This window comes from Vanessa tameamea, chromosome 18 (assembly GCF_037043105.1).
Source record: "Vanessa tameamea isolate UH-Manoa-2023 chromosome 18, ilVanTame1 primary haplotype, whole genome shotgun sequence".
Taxonomy (NCBI): domain Eukaryota; kingdom Metazoa; phylum Arthropoda; class Insecta; order Lepidoptera; family Nymphalidae; genus Vanessa; species Vanessa tameamea.
Genome location: NC_087326.1, coordinates 2,388,830 through 2,407,397, shown reverse-complemented (window position 1 = coordinate 2,407,397; position 18,568 = coordinate 2,388,830). Strand labels below are relative to the sequence as shown.

Genomic DNA, 18,568 nt, shown 5'->3' with positions numbered 1-18,568 from the left:
ATACAAAGGGCAACTTGAGTGTAATTTAAAAAAAGGCTGTACTTCAAGCACCTTATATTATTGATACAGATTTATGTTTGAGATTAATAGACATCGTTACGGTCTGATTAATCAACTTAAAAGTTCACACAAATGCATTGGCGAGTTGAGGATTTTCATTTATTGTCATGTAAGGCCTGACTCCACTGGGGGTAGCTATTGCATTTTATTTTGCTGCATAACAAACCTCCTTGGATTAACAAGGACTTATCTAGTAATACTTGGCAAAAAGTCTAATAAGAATTATTATTATTTATCAAGTTTAAAATTAGTCATTGACGCAGACGCTTATCGAAGGGAAATTGTTGAGTACCTTAGCAATAATTCTTCTCAATTGAATATACATTCTGAATGAACTTGAAATTAATTTACTCTTGTGAAATGATTCAAAAGTGCTTGTATGAGCCTATTCGAATAAAGTATATTTTGATTAAATTCCTTGCATACAAATATGCTTCGCTGTTGATTAACTCATGTACTATGTTATAACTTTATTTCGACACTAAATAGCGTGTATATATTTTATGTGTTATTGTTCATTGCCGAACTGAGGTATCCCCGTATGTAAAATACTTGAATATTTACAGAGGGTTTTGGGTTCATACCCTATTTTCCATGTGCTATGTATTATTCATCTCGCGGTCGGTGGCAAAGGTAAACATCGTAAGGAAACCATGTACCAGAATACCATGCATGTACTGAATTCTGCCTCATTTGTATCCAACAACCTGCATTGGAGCGCCTTGGTGTAATAAGCTCTAAGCCTTCTCTCTCCCAGTGCTCGTTATTGATCCCTCTGATTTCAATTTTAAATTAATATCAAGGAATTTAACTTTCAAAACGATTATTTGGATATTTAAACTTCAAATAGAAACATATAAAACTATCTAACGAAACACATGCTTCATAATATTGTTAGGATATAAATCAATCATATAATAAGCTCTACCAAGATCAGCTATACACCAAAATAGCGTCATTATCGCAAATGCGAGATTATTACTGATTATGTAATACAACATATTATGATCTTTACTAATCCCGATAAAACGTTATTTAATCAAAGGCCTCGTGATGACGCAACTACGGAAGTCAAGTTAAATATTTAGTCATTACAAGTTTGGGAACCCGTGGCGCTTTATCCTTGTCTATTTGAGTAGGGATGGTGATCCCACACATATTATTTCACTGTTTAACATTAATCTTCCTCATTAGAACCGATGGGCTAGTAGATAAAACGTGTGTAGTTTATTATATTGAGGTCGGGTTCAAATCCAGGTATTTTGTGACTTTTCATGTGATGAAGTTTTCGTTTATCATTTCATCATCATGTTCAGTGGAGTAGGAAAACGTCGTGTGAAAATCTTTCAATGACTGAATGAATTAATTGAAGCAATTCCAAGCCTTTCCCATAACAGGTTGGAGACTTTTTAATAAGAGTTCCCCTGTTCTCACTTTTCCATAAATCGCAAATGTGCGACAAACCTTGGGAGCTAAAATGTTATGTCCCTCGTGACTGTAGTTACCGGTTCATGCAATTTTCAAATTGTCTTGTGTTAATATGTAATATGAAGTATTGCTGTTATGTGGTAGATTATCTAATGAATGGCTGGTAACCCAGGACAGGCTTGTACAAATCCCTACCACAAAGTTGTGCCGTCAGCTTTCGGCTAAATATTTATTTACTTTTAACGTAATTTTATTAGTGGATTGTGTCGTGATTTTATGCATCGCGTGAACTGATGTAATCAAAACGGCCGCCCTTCACACTGTCACGTACAGAGTAATTAATTATATTAATTATTGGAAACAGCCCTTGTATTTGTTTATACGTCGTGTATTGGATTAAAAAATAATTATGTATATTGCATGCAGTTCCATAATATCTATTTAATGTTATAGAGGAATAATAGTTTTAATGACACCTTAGGTAACTGCAGTCATATCATCCCCCTGCCCTTATCCCAATTTTATTTGGGATCTTCGCAGCATGTTTTCTTCTTCCATACCTCTCTGTCTGACGTCATCTCACATAACATAAACATAATCAGCCTGTAAATTTCCCACTGCTGGGCTAAGGCCTCCTCTCCCGTTGAGGAGAAGGTATGGAGCATATTCCACCACGCTGCTCCAATGCGGGTTGGTGGAATACACATGTGGCAGAATTTCGTTGAAATTAGACACATGCAGGTTTCTTCACGATGTTTTCCTTCACCGCCGAGCACGAGATGAATTATAAACACAAATTAAGCACATGAAAATTCAGTGGTGCCTGCCTGGGTTTGAACCCGAAATCATCGGTTAAGATGCAGGCGTTCTAACCACTGGGCCATCTCGGCTCAGGCGACGTCATCTCACAAGTAACATAATTTCTAGCCATATCATCTTTCACACAAGATAACTACATTATAATATTATTTATTTCTTTAATCTTGTAAAATGGTTATTGTAGTGTAAATGTCAGTGTGTGTGTGTTTCTGTGTCATTAAATACCTAATCAATATTATAATAATCAATTATTAGATTTTATAACTTTTTTATGAATGTGTTAGTGTATAAAATAATCATTTGAAACTATATGTTTAAAACAAATATCAAATCTTATATTTAAAGTAATTAGCGTTCGGTTCTCACTATCTTTACTATTTGCAATCTAAGAAGATAAAATAATTTATCAGTTTAATGGTAAATAGAACACGATTCATAATGTGATATTAAAAATTCCTTTCAGTATAAATTAAATATATTCAACGTCTACTTTAATTATATTCAACTAATTTAACTACGCGTTGAGCGTCTGCGATGTCAAAACTTCTCAAACGATGCACCGTCACGCCATCCTTGATAATATTTGTACAGCATTCCTAAATATTTGAAACACTGTAATTAAAATAAGCTTAATTTCTGCAAATTTTTTTTTATATGTACATTTCATTATTTTGTGTTATATGTTGTTTATTTAACTGTATTTATAAAACTGTTAGCATTATTCATTATTGCCACCATTCCTCGCGGTCAGTAGAGTAGCCATTTTTAATTTTGTTTTTATACACACTAATTTAATCCATAAAATAAATATTATATGTAATAAATGTATCAATTGTATATACTATATACTAAGGTGGCAGTAACTGTCTTGTGGTTTTCGGTAGTATCTACATTTCCGATCCATATCATCAGCCTACTGCTGTCTACTGCTGGACATAGGCCTCCTCTAGAGCGCGCAACGTTGCTCGATCCTCTGCTTCCCTCATCCAGATTCTACCAGCGATCCCGACCCATGATAATGTTTAATTTATCTTGTAATATGTTAATTTAAATATTCTGGTTAGAACCAAATCAGATCAATCAACATCTCTAGTCATGTCACACAAGTAGTCCAATCCATTTGTTCTTGACCTTACCTTTATATGATATTTATGACTTGATACAATATGTAAACAATATCTATGAAAAGATCCTTTGGATCAAAAATGTTTGCAGTTGACTTCAATAAAGAAAAGTCACTTCAATTTAATTTCCCATCTATGTCTATAGATAATACTGTAATATATTAACAAAGTTTTTAAATATTCTCTATTCAATCTAAATTCACATTCATAATTCAACAAACCATGTCCTTGATCGTAACGTAACGAGCACGCTAAGTAAATCTATAATCCCCTTATATTTGCAACATTCTGACGGGTAGATTACCTTTGAATATTAAAAAGTAAGGAATAATGTTCAGTATAGCTCGTTTGTTTACAGTTAGATCATAGAACAAGTCATAGTTGAGAATGTGTAAAATGCATAGTGACTTATGATCTTGGATTTAAAAGGCAAAATAATACTTTTCCGTAAATAAAAAAAAATAATAGGTATGTGCTAATTATATAGCTATAAATAAAGCTTAGACTATTAAATAGGTAAACTCTTTTGTATTGTAATTTTACAAGTCATTTGCTTAGTTTACTTGGTGGTAGGTTTTAGAGCAAGCCCGCCTGGGTAGGTACCATCATATACTCTAGCACAAAGCAACAATGCTTAGGATTGTTGTAATCCGGTTTGAACGATAAGTGAGTGTAGATACACGCATAGAGTACAACCTAATGTCAGTTCCCAAGGTTGTTGGCGCATTGGTGATGTAAGAAATCGTTAAAATTTCTTATAGCGCCAATGTTTATGGACAGTGGTAGCCACTTGCCATTAAGTGGTTTATTTGTAATTCCGCCTATCCATGCTTTAAAAAAATTTAGCCTTCCATTGGTGGAAGAGGGTCCTCCAAGCTGGTTAACCACTCGTTTAGAGTGTTCCCAAAGTGGTTTGGCTTTAGGACGACCATTTGAAGACTTTTACAAATTAAAATATAGAAGATAATTATAACATACAGCCTGAATAATTGGAATAGTCTATAACATTATCTTTTATATATTAGTAAGTTCTTGACAAAGATTTTACATTTATAATGGAGTTCGAAACTTGGTGTTATAAATTTGTTACTCCTAGACATTGAAGTTCTTTAAAATAATACGTTAAAATCAGCAAATACCCAACTGAGGTAATCTAGTTAGTCGCTACAAAACCATACTCGTGATTTTAGTGCGTTATATAAAAGTTATAATACTTTGTGATATAAATAATTAATTTTATTAACCGTAACATGTTTTTAAAGTTTTACAGTAACTACTCAAAATATTTAATGTTACTCAACTGATGAAGTCTACATGAAACTTTTATTTATAAACTGCCTCGTTGATCTAGTAACTATTTTATAAGGTTTTAAATTCCTAATCCCTGGTCAGAACTATATTTCGACATCAATTATTATGACTCTCAATAATAGCTCGAAAATCATTGGCACTAATTTTTCTAGAAACCGTCAACCCTCGAGTTTAAATATGTATCTCGTTTGTGCTCTCAATGTAATATTTATATAGAATAAAACGATATTAAAAAGAACAGTAGATGTAGACACGAGTATTCATTAGAAAATTTAGTGGTCCTCGCTTAATTTGATCTGCAATCATTGCTTAACAACATTTTCAAGCCTTCTTGGTTCCGTAAAAACAATTACATACGTTCGATATGACACTGACGATAGAATAAACTAAAAACAGAACTATAAAAACGTAGCAATCATCTATATTCAAGCGATCGATATGTTCAACATTGTTTCCAATGAGTATTTCGACAGGTTTCCATTTAAAATGCTAGACAAATGACCACTTTGATAAGCGACTTCGAAACATTTCTATTGTGTTAGTACTCGTACTCTAAATATAAATCGCTAACAACTTACTTCAATTTGAAGTTGAAGCGGGCTTACACGATATAACGTTAAATAGAAGGCGATTTGAACGATTGCAGCAGACTTTCAGTTACGTTGTAGAAACTAAAAATGATGAACGAAAAAATTGCTAAGAAATCTGGATTTGCGTTCCAACCAACAAGCTTTGCTCGTGCATGGGAAATAGACAGGCTGTTACGGCAATGTATTAATCTAGACTAATATTATAAATGTGGAAGTAACTCTGTCTGTTTGTATGTCTGTTGCTTTTTCACGGTCAAACCAATGAATCGAATTTCATGAAATTTAGTATCAAGCTCCAACAAAGGAAATGTTGTTTGAAAATTACGTTCATATAATTATAATGGTCAATTTTCAGATGACATTTATAAATCGATTTTATCATTAATAAATTACATGTGGTATACAATTTATTCAGAATTCCGTTTTATAATACAATACAAAAATATTGTACATGCTACTTGTGGTTAAAATACATACATAACGAATACATTATTTAATACATTGTATAACCACATGTAAAACACCACCCTTTAAGGTGGCAACATAAATTCATGCCATTTGTGTAAATATACCGCGAACATTCTGGAACGTATAAATTCTTAGAATATGGCTGCCATTGGTTGGTAATATTTATGGCTGTGACGTCATAGTGGCTGATATCATCTTTCAATATATAAAATTTACCGTCTTTTTGTTTATCTATGGTAGACAAGGGTGGGTTTATAAGAACCGTGTTAAAACTACTTGATTTCTCGTCCTCTTACATAGAAAAAAAAAATAAAAAAAATACTGTAGTTATAAAGACCTTTATGCAAAAATATTTAAAGATTAAAAGGTACAAATTGGTTACCTTGCATTGTTGTCATAGTCCAAAGATTTTTTGTTGATATTTTATTTATTAAATTTTAATCACAATTCATCATCAGACTGACTTCATCCTCTCCACAGGTGTTTTTTATTTTGTTCGATTCACCACGTCTTGGGATGTCCCACTGGTGGGCTAAGGCCTCTTTTCCCTTTGAGGAAAAAGTTTTGGAACGATGCGATACAATGCTAGTTAATGTTCGTTATTTAGATTATTCCTTTTCATCATTAAAACACATGTTTTTTTTTTATCTACAACAAATTTTAAATGAACATGTCCCCCAAATATTCTTCGAATCTGCATTTCACATGACGTTAACTAATATTTTGCGCATAGTCAGCGCACATGAAATCCTCTAAGGTCTAGCTAGTATTACGTGTATTCGTTTGATATTTTCTTACTGAAGAAATTCGATCAATATCAAAAATGCGGTGGGTATTTAGGTGCCCATACTTATTTATTTATTTTCATTAGAACAACCAACAGTAGATACAATATTACATTAAAATAAAATAAAAATTATATACAAAATATCTAGGCCAAAGTTCTACTACTTACAGGTAGACTCACCGTGCACTATCATATTGCACAATATTATTAACGATGTAAATTAAATATAAGCAATAATTAGAAATAAGAATGTCCATTTAATGCAGCATTAGCACCATTGCACGCATCAACCAATCAGAATAGGACACCAATATTAATAATAATCTAGCATAATTTAACTTAGTAGAACTTCGTGCAAGTCTGCCTGGATAGAGATATTCTAGCGTTAATTAGCAAACATATACATATACTTGCTATTGTTGTATTTCGGTTTGAAGGGTAAGTGAGCCAGTAGAACTCAAGGCACAAAGGACATAGCATCTAAGTTCCCTAGATTGGTGGTGCACCTCCAATGGTTGGCCCAGTTCGTCCAACCGTCTCCCAATATAATAAAATAAGTGTTTTGCATATTTCAAGTTACTAATATAATAAAGTATTTTTTGCAGTTTCTCAATATATGGGAAGATAAAAATAAACTAGCAATCGATGAAACCCCAGAGCACGGAGCGACGAAGAGCTTCAGTCAGATGTTGTCCGTTGGTTTTCATAACGTCAAACCAATGTTCCACAGACCTTTGGGCTTATACGTGCTCCTGTTTTGCACCATGAATTTCTTTATTATGAATATGTGAGTGTAATAATACATTACCTCCATTAGAAGAATAAAACCTCGCCTTATCGCCTCCAATTGTGACAGGATCACTGGTTTTTTGCCCATATATAGTCGGAATTGCGATTCAACGGGGAAGGAAATTCAGCTTTCTTGCCAACACTCCATGCAGTCCCGATTTGTACATTTACTATTTTTAATTTCAATTTGCGTACAATTAATGCCTTAATTTTAATCATTTATATGTAAATAAATATCTTCACTGATTTCCAAATATATGTGTTAATATAATAAAATTAAAATATAAACTATTCAGACTTTTCTAACGAATAATTGACAAACATAGAACAGTATTTACAAAAACTTTAGAAAAAGTTATTGAGACATTGTGCTCAAATATTTGTCACCGCCCCTATTTCAATGAGACAATTTTGTCACAGCTTATAAATAAACCTCAATGCAGCAACCTGGTTTATTTATTTCGGTTCACTGACTATTTCATACACTAAATAATTGACGTCAATACAAAGTCTTAATCTTAGTTATTACTCGTACACAAAAATAATAATTATTATTATTAACCGAATAGAATTTTTCAAACAAGTTCTATAAAATGCAGTTTCAAAACAGAGGGAAATAAAAGAACAATACAATTTAGAATTATTAATTAAGAACAAAATGGGAATAAAGATTTATCGAGTTTCAACAACTGCGCAAACATTATTACCCGTAGGTCTTTTCGTCTTGTAATGTAATGCTCATGCTCTATGTTATGTGTGATTTTTCAGGTTCAATGTGATCAGACTGTGGTTCCCGCAGCTGTCAACGATCGTTGAGTACTATGCCAATGCGGATACTCAAGATTTATGCGCGATGCTCGATAGTTACACCCACGATTTGAAAATGCAGAGTCTTAATGCAACCCCGGATGATATATGTGTACCTGTAAGATATTTTCGTATAAATAATAAATTGATTTACTCCCATTTATAAATTAGTATAGGTTGTATCAATTTATTAGTTATTGTGCTGCCAATGATCAATATTTTAGACAGCTTTGTTCAGTTTGTACGATGTATTGTGAGACAGGTTTATGTTTTTTACAAAGGGCATAATAGTCAAATCAAGGAACAAAAGATTTCATCCTAGATCTCAAATTGATAGCGCATAGACTGTATAATAGCCTCGATAAAGCACACGCGAGATTGTGCCCGGGGATCTCTAAAAACAAAAGTATAGCGTTGTATGAAGCAAGCTGTAGCAACTGGTGTGGAATTGAAAAGATCAAAGTGGGATTCTGCTGACGTGTTTGACCCACAACGCTGTGTTGTTTGCACGTGGCCTGCGTATTTGTATGGTGACAACGTTCGACACAGAGAATATTATATCTGAAACTGTAAGGACTATTAAAGTGGGGTTTGCGTCATAATTAGTAATAAAAATTGCAATATTGAAGCGAAATATCCAAGGATACGTTTATTGAGGAGCTGAAAGCACTACTGAATCCTGATTATGATTCAATTTTCATTCGCCAGGAAATAGCGAAATTGTTTCTTTTTGGTTCGCCTAAGTTTTCATTTGTTCGTAATAATTCAATTGAAATTTTGTTTATAAATTTCGTATATTTGGAAAAGCAACACTAGTGCTAAAAATTCACCCGGAAAATAGGCGAGCGCCCGAGGCGAGCTCCGGGCGTTTGCTATATCATGGTCAAAATAGCTTTATTTCTTTCAGTGATAATATCCATTCGCAATCAAAGGAAGATTCGGACAATCAAAGTCTTTCCTGGTACATAATACAAAAAAGGAATGTTAGTTATATTTACAAAACAAATCTATTTATATTGTTTATTCTTTTTTATTGTTTATTTTAGTTTGAATAATAATAGATTACTTTAAATGTTATCATCTAGTCACTTCATTGCTCCTACGCTAAGTTGGCAGCGTTATCTCTTTGTGGAATCAGGTTAAAGTCATAGAGAGAATTTAATTTAAAAAAATACTAGGAATTTGCGTGTCGTTTTCGTTTACAGAGACATTCGCAAGATTACCACAGAAAATACCAAGAGGAAAAATACTGCAGCAACAAATAACATAGCATTGCATTGTATTTACAAAATATAATCATGTAATCCAATGTTTCTTTTGCAGAAAGTCAGTGGAACTGAAACGTACGTCAACAGCATTATACTAGGGTCAATATGCATCATCCCTTATATTATTAGTGGAGTATTGGTTAATAAAGTCGGGAAGAAAAACTTATTCAAAGTGTGTGGAGTATTATGCGTGGCGACTACACTTGGACTAAGATGGGTGAATTCGAAGTTTGGAATAGTGGCTTTATTTTCTACTATAACAGCGCTTGCCCAAATCGAATTGAGTCTTAATCAATTCATGGTTATAGAACAATTTCCAACCACAACAAGGTTAGTTTAATCTTAAATGCAGTTTTTTGTTAAAACTACCGTATCAATAAACATGAAGCCGAGAAAACCGATGATGATGGGTTCACACAGGCAAGCACCACTGAATTTTATTATAACATTGTACGAAAACAAGAATATGTCGGATGAATTCATAGCTCGCTGAAATATACCCAGCAGGAATAAAATTATATATATCAAATTAGATTTGTACAGTTATAGCACTAAATTATGAAAACTGCAATTAGATCACGTTGTGTGCGGTTAGTGTTTTAGGAACCAGTTAAGTTTAATTATAATTTTAGGTCGAGAAATTAATACTAAATGAGCACTTAATGTTTTTGAAAAGTCTAGGTGATTATATATTGACTGTTCTAGCTTTATAGACTCATAAAATATATGTTATCTCACTTAATTGGGTACAATAAATTGATACTAAAAATTGTAATTTCTACAGCATGATAAAACATCACGAGCAATTTATCATTATTAATTCCGCAGAAACAATTAAATGTCCATTAAACGACTCAAGTTAAATGCCATTATACTAGTAGGCATTTGTTTTCTGCGAATGTTTTTTTTTTAATTCAGAGTATGTCGTTATATTACGCAGTCTTCTTTAAGTGAAAACATATTTTCTTGGTTTCAGACGTTCAGATTGAATGGTTTATAATTATACTATGGCCTATGTAATCTTAACCAAATTGCGGGTTCAAATTTGGCACCAATTGGTTTTTACGTCCGACACCATTTATTTTTTTATAATTACTGTTATTTTAAACTATTTTTCAATTAATTATAAACCTATTTGTTTTTATATAATTTACTAAGTAATATCCATACTATTTTGTTTTTTTTTATTTATAATATTTCTGTAGTGTCAAATGGTCTGCCCACTTACCATGGTAAGTGGTCACCACCGCTCATATACATTGGCACTTTAAGAAATATTAACCATCTCTTACATCGTTAATGTAACATTAACCTTTGTAACTAAGATATTATGTCCCTTGTGAAGTAGTTAGACTGACTTACTCACACTTAAAACTCGAACACAACAATAATAAAAAGCATTACTGTTTATCGATAGAATATATAATAGGGGGTAACGACACAGACGGTGCACAAAGCCCTGTCACAAAATGAAATTTGTTTTAAATTGTTTATATGTACAACGAAAATTTAATTCGAAACTCAAGTTTTACTTAGTCAGATTTTGAGTCAGTTATATTAAATAAAGTGTTTAAAAACAATATTCAATAAATATCACGGTAAATGACATTAAAATCAATATAATAAAAGTAATTCAATAATCGTAGGCACGACGAATCCCCTTCATAAGATAAGAACCACAATCTCCCCGAAAAGTGACAGATGTTCCTCGATAAATAACGTACGTTTAACAGGAATACTCAATAATAGTGTTGGTTCCGTTTAATACAGTAGTAAAACTTTAAAGTCGAACAACTCAATTTACACCACCCTGTATACATAAATAAACTATAAGATATTCATACCTTTAATTTATGACTCCGAAGGCGAAGACGATCATTATCACCGTGATTAATTGTGTAGTAAAATTAGTTATTAATAAGCGTTGTATGAGAAATATTGCTCATATTGTGTTGCATTATAATGTACATTATTAAACTTTGCACGGGAAAATTAGATGCTTGATTGATTTATTGTTATATTGTTGTTGAAATATTTATGAATTCGCGCTATTAGGTCTGGTCTAATAAAGTAAAATAATATCAGCCTGTAATGTGATATCGCACTGACGGGCTAAGGTATCCTTTCAATGAGAGGGTATGGAGTTTATTCGTCATACTGCAATGTGGGTTGAGAGATATGAACAGACTCTTAACCGGCATGAAAGCATGAAATGAATTATAGTTACAAATTTAACAATTGAAATTTCGGTTCTGCTCTTACGTCTTACTTTACGCTATTAGGTATTTTAATAACTGGGTCACGGCTCTTTTATAGTAATACAATTTGAAAAAAACCATGTTATATATCTATACATATAATAAAAATTACATATACCAAAATATCTTTTTTTTTTTAATTTTTGTCTGTCTGTTTGTTCCGGCTAATCTCTGGAACAGATGGACCGATTTGACGGTACTCAGTGATAGTCCCGCAGATAGCTGATGTAATAAGAAGTAACTTAGGGTACAACAATAACTTTAAACTTTAAGTTAAATTCAAACGCGCACGATATTAGGAAAATTTCTAAAAAAAAAATTGAATAAAAATATTAATTTTTTTTCGCTCTTCATTCTTCTTCTCTAGTCTACTATGAGCATCAATTTGTAATTGTAATGCATCAAATACAGACATTTGAATTTGTTCATAAGTCTGCAGCTCTCGAGCTCAAAAATACTATTTTTTTAAAAAAAAAAGACTTCAGCAACTTGTGTACGCAAAATATAATCGGTTACATTTTTCATGAAACAAAACAGATCTTGTCAGAAGAGTCAATCGGCTTAAATAAATTGCTGTTTTTTTTATTATTCCCAAAAATGGTACGTAATCGTTTCTATGAAATCGCCGAACGTTTAATATAAAAATAAAATAATTTTTTAGAAGTCCGTTAAAATATTAATAAAATATTTCATCAAAATAGGCATTTTGCATTTTGAATATTGAATTTACATTTCATATCAATTAGTCTTGTTGCTACTAACTATTGGATCGATATAAACATTCAAAGTTCCACCGCGAATAGGGCTTTATAACCTTACCGTTTTAGGCTGGTACTAATATTTTCTAGACAAAAAACTCCCAGTAAATCTTATTGGCCCGACTCAGGACTATTTTTCCTGTTTTAAAGTTAAGAAAATTTTAAATACGAAAAGGGCGAAGAGTAAGGATACATTTAAATATTTATTTATTAAATAATAAGGAACTCCAACTAACATACATATAAACACGGGTTAGAACAAAGTTGCTTTCGATATACAATACATTATGTATTAAATAACAGACACAATAAAATAAATTAACAACTTTTGAGTATACGAGGGATGAGTATATTTTATACATTAATAAATTAACTATGTTGGTTCTGAAATTACTAACCTAATCCGAAAGTCAACAACAATCGGAAACATAGCAATTGAATAAATGAATTGATAGCAGTCAATCAATTGATATTATAGTAAACAGTATATAGTAAAAGGATTTAAGTTGCCTAACTTTAAGGAGAGGAGTTTTTTGGTGTTAATTAAATTTATTTTGCAGGTCCTTAGCTATCGGGTTGGTTATGACGATTGGTCGCATTGGATCATTGGTTGGTAACATAATATTTCCTGTATTGTTGAACATTGGCTGCATCGTACCATTCTTTACTATGGCGGGGACTATGACATGTAAGTAAATTATTTATTTATATATATATATATATATATACTAGCTTCTAGACCGAAAATCCGAAATCCGAAATTGATACCATCGATCGGATAATTATTTTGTACCTTATGTATATATCGCAATTATCTGGTTGAATCTGCTATTTGATTGTATGACTAGCGCGTTCATTGAACGACGACATTTATTTGTATGACTAAAGGACAACTCGCCAAGTTGTTTAATGTAACGTTCAACGTCTTGACTGAACGTCATTTAGCGTAGTCGAATGGGATATAGCTGACTTTGTAATGTTTGCTTAGGTTAAAAAATGAACATGAATAATAGGAAAAAAATTAACTACATTACAATCACCTGACTGTTCTACGTCCGCTCTGTTAAAGGGGGTATGTTACAATCCGCTAACTAGTTGGACGTTGACTGACGCTTGTTCAATCATCGTTCGGCCCTAGTCATTCAATTAAAAGCCGTCATTCAATGAACAGGCTAGTCATACAATCAAATAGCGGATTCAACCAGATGACTGTGACATAATTATATATCTTTTAAATTATCATAGAACATTTATAATTGAAAAATATATATAACTTGAATGAATTCGAAACGGGTAGCAAGTAGAAGGGCTATATATATTATATATTTAGGCTTGTTTAGATGTGTAAGTAGAAAGTGGACTACTAAGAGGCATACTCATTGACCAATTTTCAAATAAACGCTTTTTTATTTGGCTTAGATACAAAAGGGAATAAATAATATAGACTATAATTATAATTAAATTATTGATTAAATAAGCCCGTCTGGGTAGGTATTAGGTACCACCCACTCATCAGATATTCTACCGCCAAATAACAGTACTCTGTATTGTTGTGTTCCGGTTAGACGGGTGAGTGAGCCAGTGTAATCACAGGCACAAGGGACATAACATCTTAGTTCCCAAGGTTGGTGGCGCACAGGTGATGTAAGGAATGGTTAATATTTCTTACAGCGCCTTTGTCTATGGGCGGTGGTGACCACTTACCATCAGGTGGTCCATATGCTCGTCCGCCAACCAATGCCATAAAAAAAAATAAAAAATAACATTATACGGCCGAGTTCATTATTTAAATATCTCGCAGAACTTATCTACCAACCCGAAGCGGAGAAGCGTTGTGATATAAGCCATAAGGTCACATCTTCTTAAAAAGATGACATTCTTAATTATTTGAAATTGTTGTATATTAAAAAAATACTTTTATTTTTCAGTTGTTACTTTGCTTAGTTTCGTATTACCAGTGAAGAAAAAATGAGTATTGGGTGAAGATTTTTGTATATACATAATTTAATTATTGTTAGAAAAATAAAAACTTTTTTTAAGCAGTGTTTATTATTTCAATCCTTGATAAAACTACAATATATATATAAACGTTATGTATTATATATTACGTCGCTGGGGGACACCATCTATTAGTATGACAAAAAAAATAAACGTTATTAAAAATCTACTATACCAGTACTAATAGCACTTTGTACCATATTAGTTGAACTGCAAGATACTTAAACAATGCTTACAAAAACACGTACAGTTATAACGAAAATTATGCTTCATCAGCAGCCCATACTCCACTGCTGGACATAGCCTCTCCAATTGCACGCCACTGTGATCTCTCTTCGGCTACTCGCATCCATCTCCTGTACATTAACATTTAATCTGATAAGTCGAATTTAATAAAACCTAATTAGCAGTACATTTGTAAATGAGTCTGATTAAATCGGCTTACAGTCTACGTCATCAATAATTACATACACCATTAGAGTATTCAGTATAAATTTCAACGAGTCCTTCTCGATAACTCTAACAGTTGATTATTGAGAAAAAGGATCTTGACGGACAGACATACGAGCGGACAACGACGTCGTATAAGGGTTCCTTTTGTCCTTTAGAAGTTAGGAACCTTAAAAACAAACATCATTTATACAAGTTACATAAACACAATAAATAATCTTTAGCCACTGTGTGTACTATATTTATCCTGAAGTTTTAACAGATTAAACCCTAGCTTAAAATAAATCCACTAAATATATCCAGACTTAAAAATGTAACAATATATTTGTTCTCGAGGCTTAAGAACCGAGAAACTTAATCGTGATTAAATCTTCTATCGAATACTTACTAAAAGCAACGAAATTTCTTTAAATATCCCATAAAATTAAGAAGAACAGATAGAATACTTAAACGGAACAAGTTTAACGGAAGCCTTTTCCATGTACAAGCGATTTCATTACGAGAAACTAAAGTTACTCTACCATTCAGAAAGGCACTTTGAAACAATAAACTTCAAACTATATTCTTAAAGAAATTGTATCTCTGCGACCCTTGTATACCCTCACTACGTTTAATTTAAAACCAGTGGTTTCTATATCTACTGGAATAAGGTTCAAAATACGTTAATGTATGTGTCCTTTGCTCGCCCTAACCGAACTCGACCGTGATTATTTATTTATCAAAGCTGAATTCGGTTGACTCTAACTGAACCTTTGAGTCTGTGTTTAGACTTACAACTTTGCCTTTAAGAGGAATAATGGGCCGTGATGTAGTCGATACGGTTTGAAGGTACGATATGGTTTGTTGATTGACATTCTTGAATATTTAATTTAAATCTTAGTGTATTATCTTGCTAGCCATATCATTTCTGTGGACAAAGTAAGTGTATATCAAGAATTCCAACTGTATGTTCCACGAGATAAAGTTAAAATTAAAATTAAGAAATTTCAGTTGCTGGCCTTAACTGAGACATATAAGTTTTCTGAGATATTACGTGCAATTTCAGACAATATCTAGTAATATTCAATATTATGGAGCATTTAATTGGATGGACTTTATCTATAAAACCCGTATGATCTCTTGGCCAATTTTGGCCTCGGCTGACTTTTAATCAACGGAGGTTAGCCAACTATGTACAGAAGGTATGTATTTAAGTACACAAGTAATATTGAAACGTAGCGTAACATAGGTGTATTATCTATTGTCTGATTATTATAATAATGCGGATTGCATTATTATAATAATCAGACATCAGAGGAAAGAGTTCAGGCGAAGGAATAATAGCTTTAAATGCTTTCTTAGACATGGGAGTGTAAACACTGCCAACTTCTAAACTTCGAGCTGCTATTACACAGGTGTAGATCGAGTTTCTTGAAAATTCGATTATTAAATATTAGAACTTTGTGTTACTGGGTTTCACTTACAAAAGTATATCGTCAGTGGAAAGGAAGAAACGCTGAAGCGCCAAAATATTACTTTTGGGAAAGAAGGTTTACTACCATAACCTTAAGCCTCATCTCCGAAAAACACCAGGCTCTGCGCATCATAAATCATGTATTTGTAAGAATACTGGCTAATTGTATTGAAAGATATTGCTGAAGTTGCCGTATTCATACGAAGTTATAAAAGGTGTCAAAATTATGGATGGTACTTAATTAAATTACAACTTTTCGCAATATTTCATAATTTGGCAAACACAGGCTGTTTTTCCGTTGAAGTAAAAATTACCAAATCATGTAAATAATTAATTCATTGATTGTGCAAGAAGTGTAGTCTTGTGTGTTTAGGTAATAAACAAGTTCACTGACCCAAATCCTCCAATTTCTTTGAGAAAGCTATTATCCATACTAAAAATTTCTACAGCGCCTTTTTTAACTTTATTTCACCTCATTTCTTGTAGTTTGCCTTTTTATAAGATCCAAGAATATCTGTATTAAATATTCACAAGATTGAGACTAAATATTAAAAAAAATACATTTTCATCATATATCTGCTTCGTCACAGAGTCACTCATAATTTTATCATAGACACATTATGTAACTTCAAAACATACATAAAATATCATCACCCACAATTTATAAATCACCTAATTAGTATTTTTAAAATATGTTACGAATATTTTTTCGTTTTTATCCTTATTGATTTAATGTACATACATGGATGATCTTGTTCCTGTGACGAGACTTGACAGAACTACATGAGGGCTACTGTACGAGTGCAATGATGCTACCGATCACACACGTTACCAGGTTTTCGTGAGTCGTGCTTCATAGTCATAATGCTTGAGCTTCGGCAGGTCTCATATCTCGTAAGTTGTTAGGGACTTGCGTACTAGTTTGGTACAGTTTGACCGACATTTTATTAATTTAATGGACAGTACAAGGAATGGGACTGAGTTTCCGTTCCAATGAACTTAACTTGGACATTCTGATGAGCATATACCCTTTACTCAGATCATACGGAGCATTAGACTCCAGTGCTAATACCAGTTCATCGGAGATACGTGCCATGTCAATGTTTGGATAGGTATATCTGAATTGGCATCAATACATACCAATCATGTATTCTTGGAAGTAATATGCCAGGCTATGGCAAATGACTGGCGCGACGTTTGGAGAAGATACATTATTTCGTCATTCAAACACCACAGAAGAAAACTGCAGTGTCATCTTCTGTGATGTCGATAAAAAATACATGGTCAATGCCATGTTAATACTATTTTAATTTTATTGTTAATATTGTGAATACACCGATATTTTTTCTTGAGTGTTTAAAGTTAATTATATCCGTAACATACATTACGAATTAAACATTAGAGAGATTGAGAATATGAATTAGTAGCAGAGATTCAATTAGTAAAATACAAGTATTATAAAATAATATTGTATTTTAGTAATTATATTATACTAGCGGCCCGGTATGTGCTTCGCCACGTATAAAGTGATATAATACAAAAATGAGTTAGAACATCGATTCATTTCTTAAAAAAATATATTTGCTAGCTATTTAAAAAAATTAATTCAAAACATTTGGATAAACAGTATTTTTGGTTTTTCCATTTTGAGTGTGAATAAACAAACGGCTGGGGGACCGACTCTGGAACAGGCAACATAAAGTTGGCATTACTTTTGTAATTTATATTATAATTTAAATTATTATTTTAAAACATGCTGAATGTGCGACGAATTATTATTTCTATCTTCATAAATTGATCTTCATAGATTGATTTTGAATAACAAATTTTTCGGTCTAGTTGTCAATTGTCTCTGACTGGTCATGTGGATTGTTTATCATCCGAAATATGGATGGCCACACTCACTTCATCATGGTTCGTGATGAACTTAAAGTTCTTAGCATGGTCATCCAGCTCCACCAAGTATGTATTTCTATTTTACGCGATCAGATTATATTCTTCAAACGAATTTTGCGCGCGTGTACGAAGTAAATTCTTCTACTGGTCAACATCTCCTTTTAATATTTTTTTGTTGTTTTCGTAATTTCACATGCCATGTGTTTTTATGGAAACTGTGTGGAGCTGGACCACGACATTTCGCCTTTCGACTTCCGGGTTTTCAACGTCGAAAATATTGAACGAGTAAAAGTTGAGGCGGAGT

The 18,568-nt window shown here is 32.5% G+C and overlaps 2 protein-coding genes across 3 annotated transcripts in view; one reads left to right on the top strand and one right to left on the bottom strand.

Annotated features, from left to right (window-relative positions):
• The window catches only part of LOC113400154 (putative transporter SVOPL), a 33,842-nt gene extending 19,336 nt beyond the window's left edge, over positions 1-14,506 (top strand). Inside the window, exons 6-10 of the mRNA XM_026639620.2 lie at positions 7,193-7,374; positions 8,145-8,301; positions 9,507-9,781; positions 13,028-13,155; positions 14,396-14,506. Coding sequence (XP_026495405.2) covers positions 7,193-7,374; positions 8,145-8,301; positions 9,507-9,781; positions 13,028-13,155; positions 14,396-14,439 — 786 coding nt within the window. The 3' untranslated portion in view covers positions 14,440-14,506. The remainder of the gene's footprint in view (positions 1-7,192; positions 7,375-8,144; positions 8,302-9,506; positions 9,782-13,027; positions 13,156-14,395) is intronic.
• LOC113400155 (hemicentin-2-like) overlaps positions 1-18,568 on the bottom strand; it is a 319,029-nt gene that overhangs the window by 223,517 nt on the left and 76,944 nt on the right. The window lies entirely within an intron of this gene.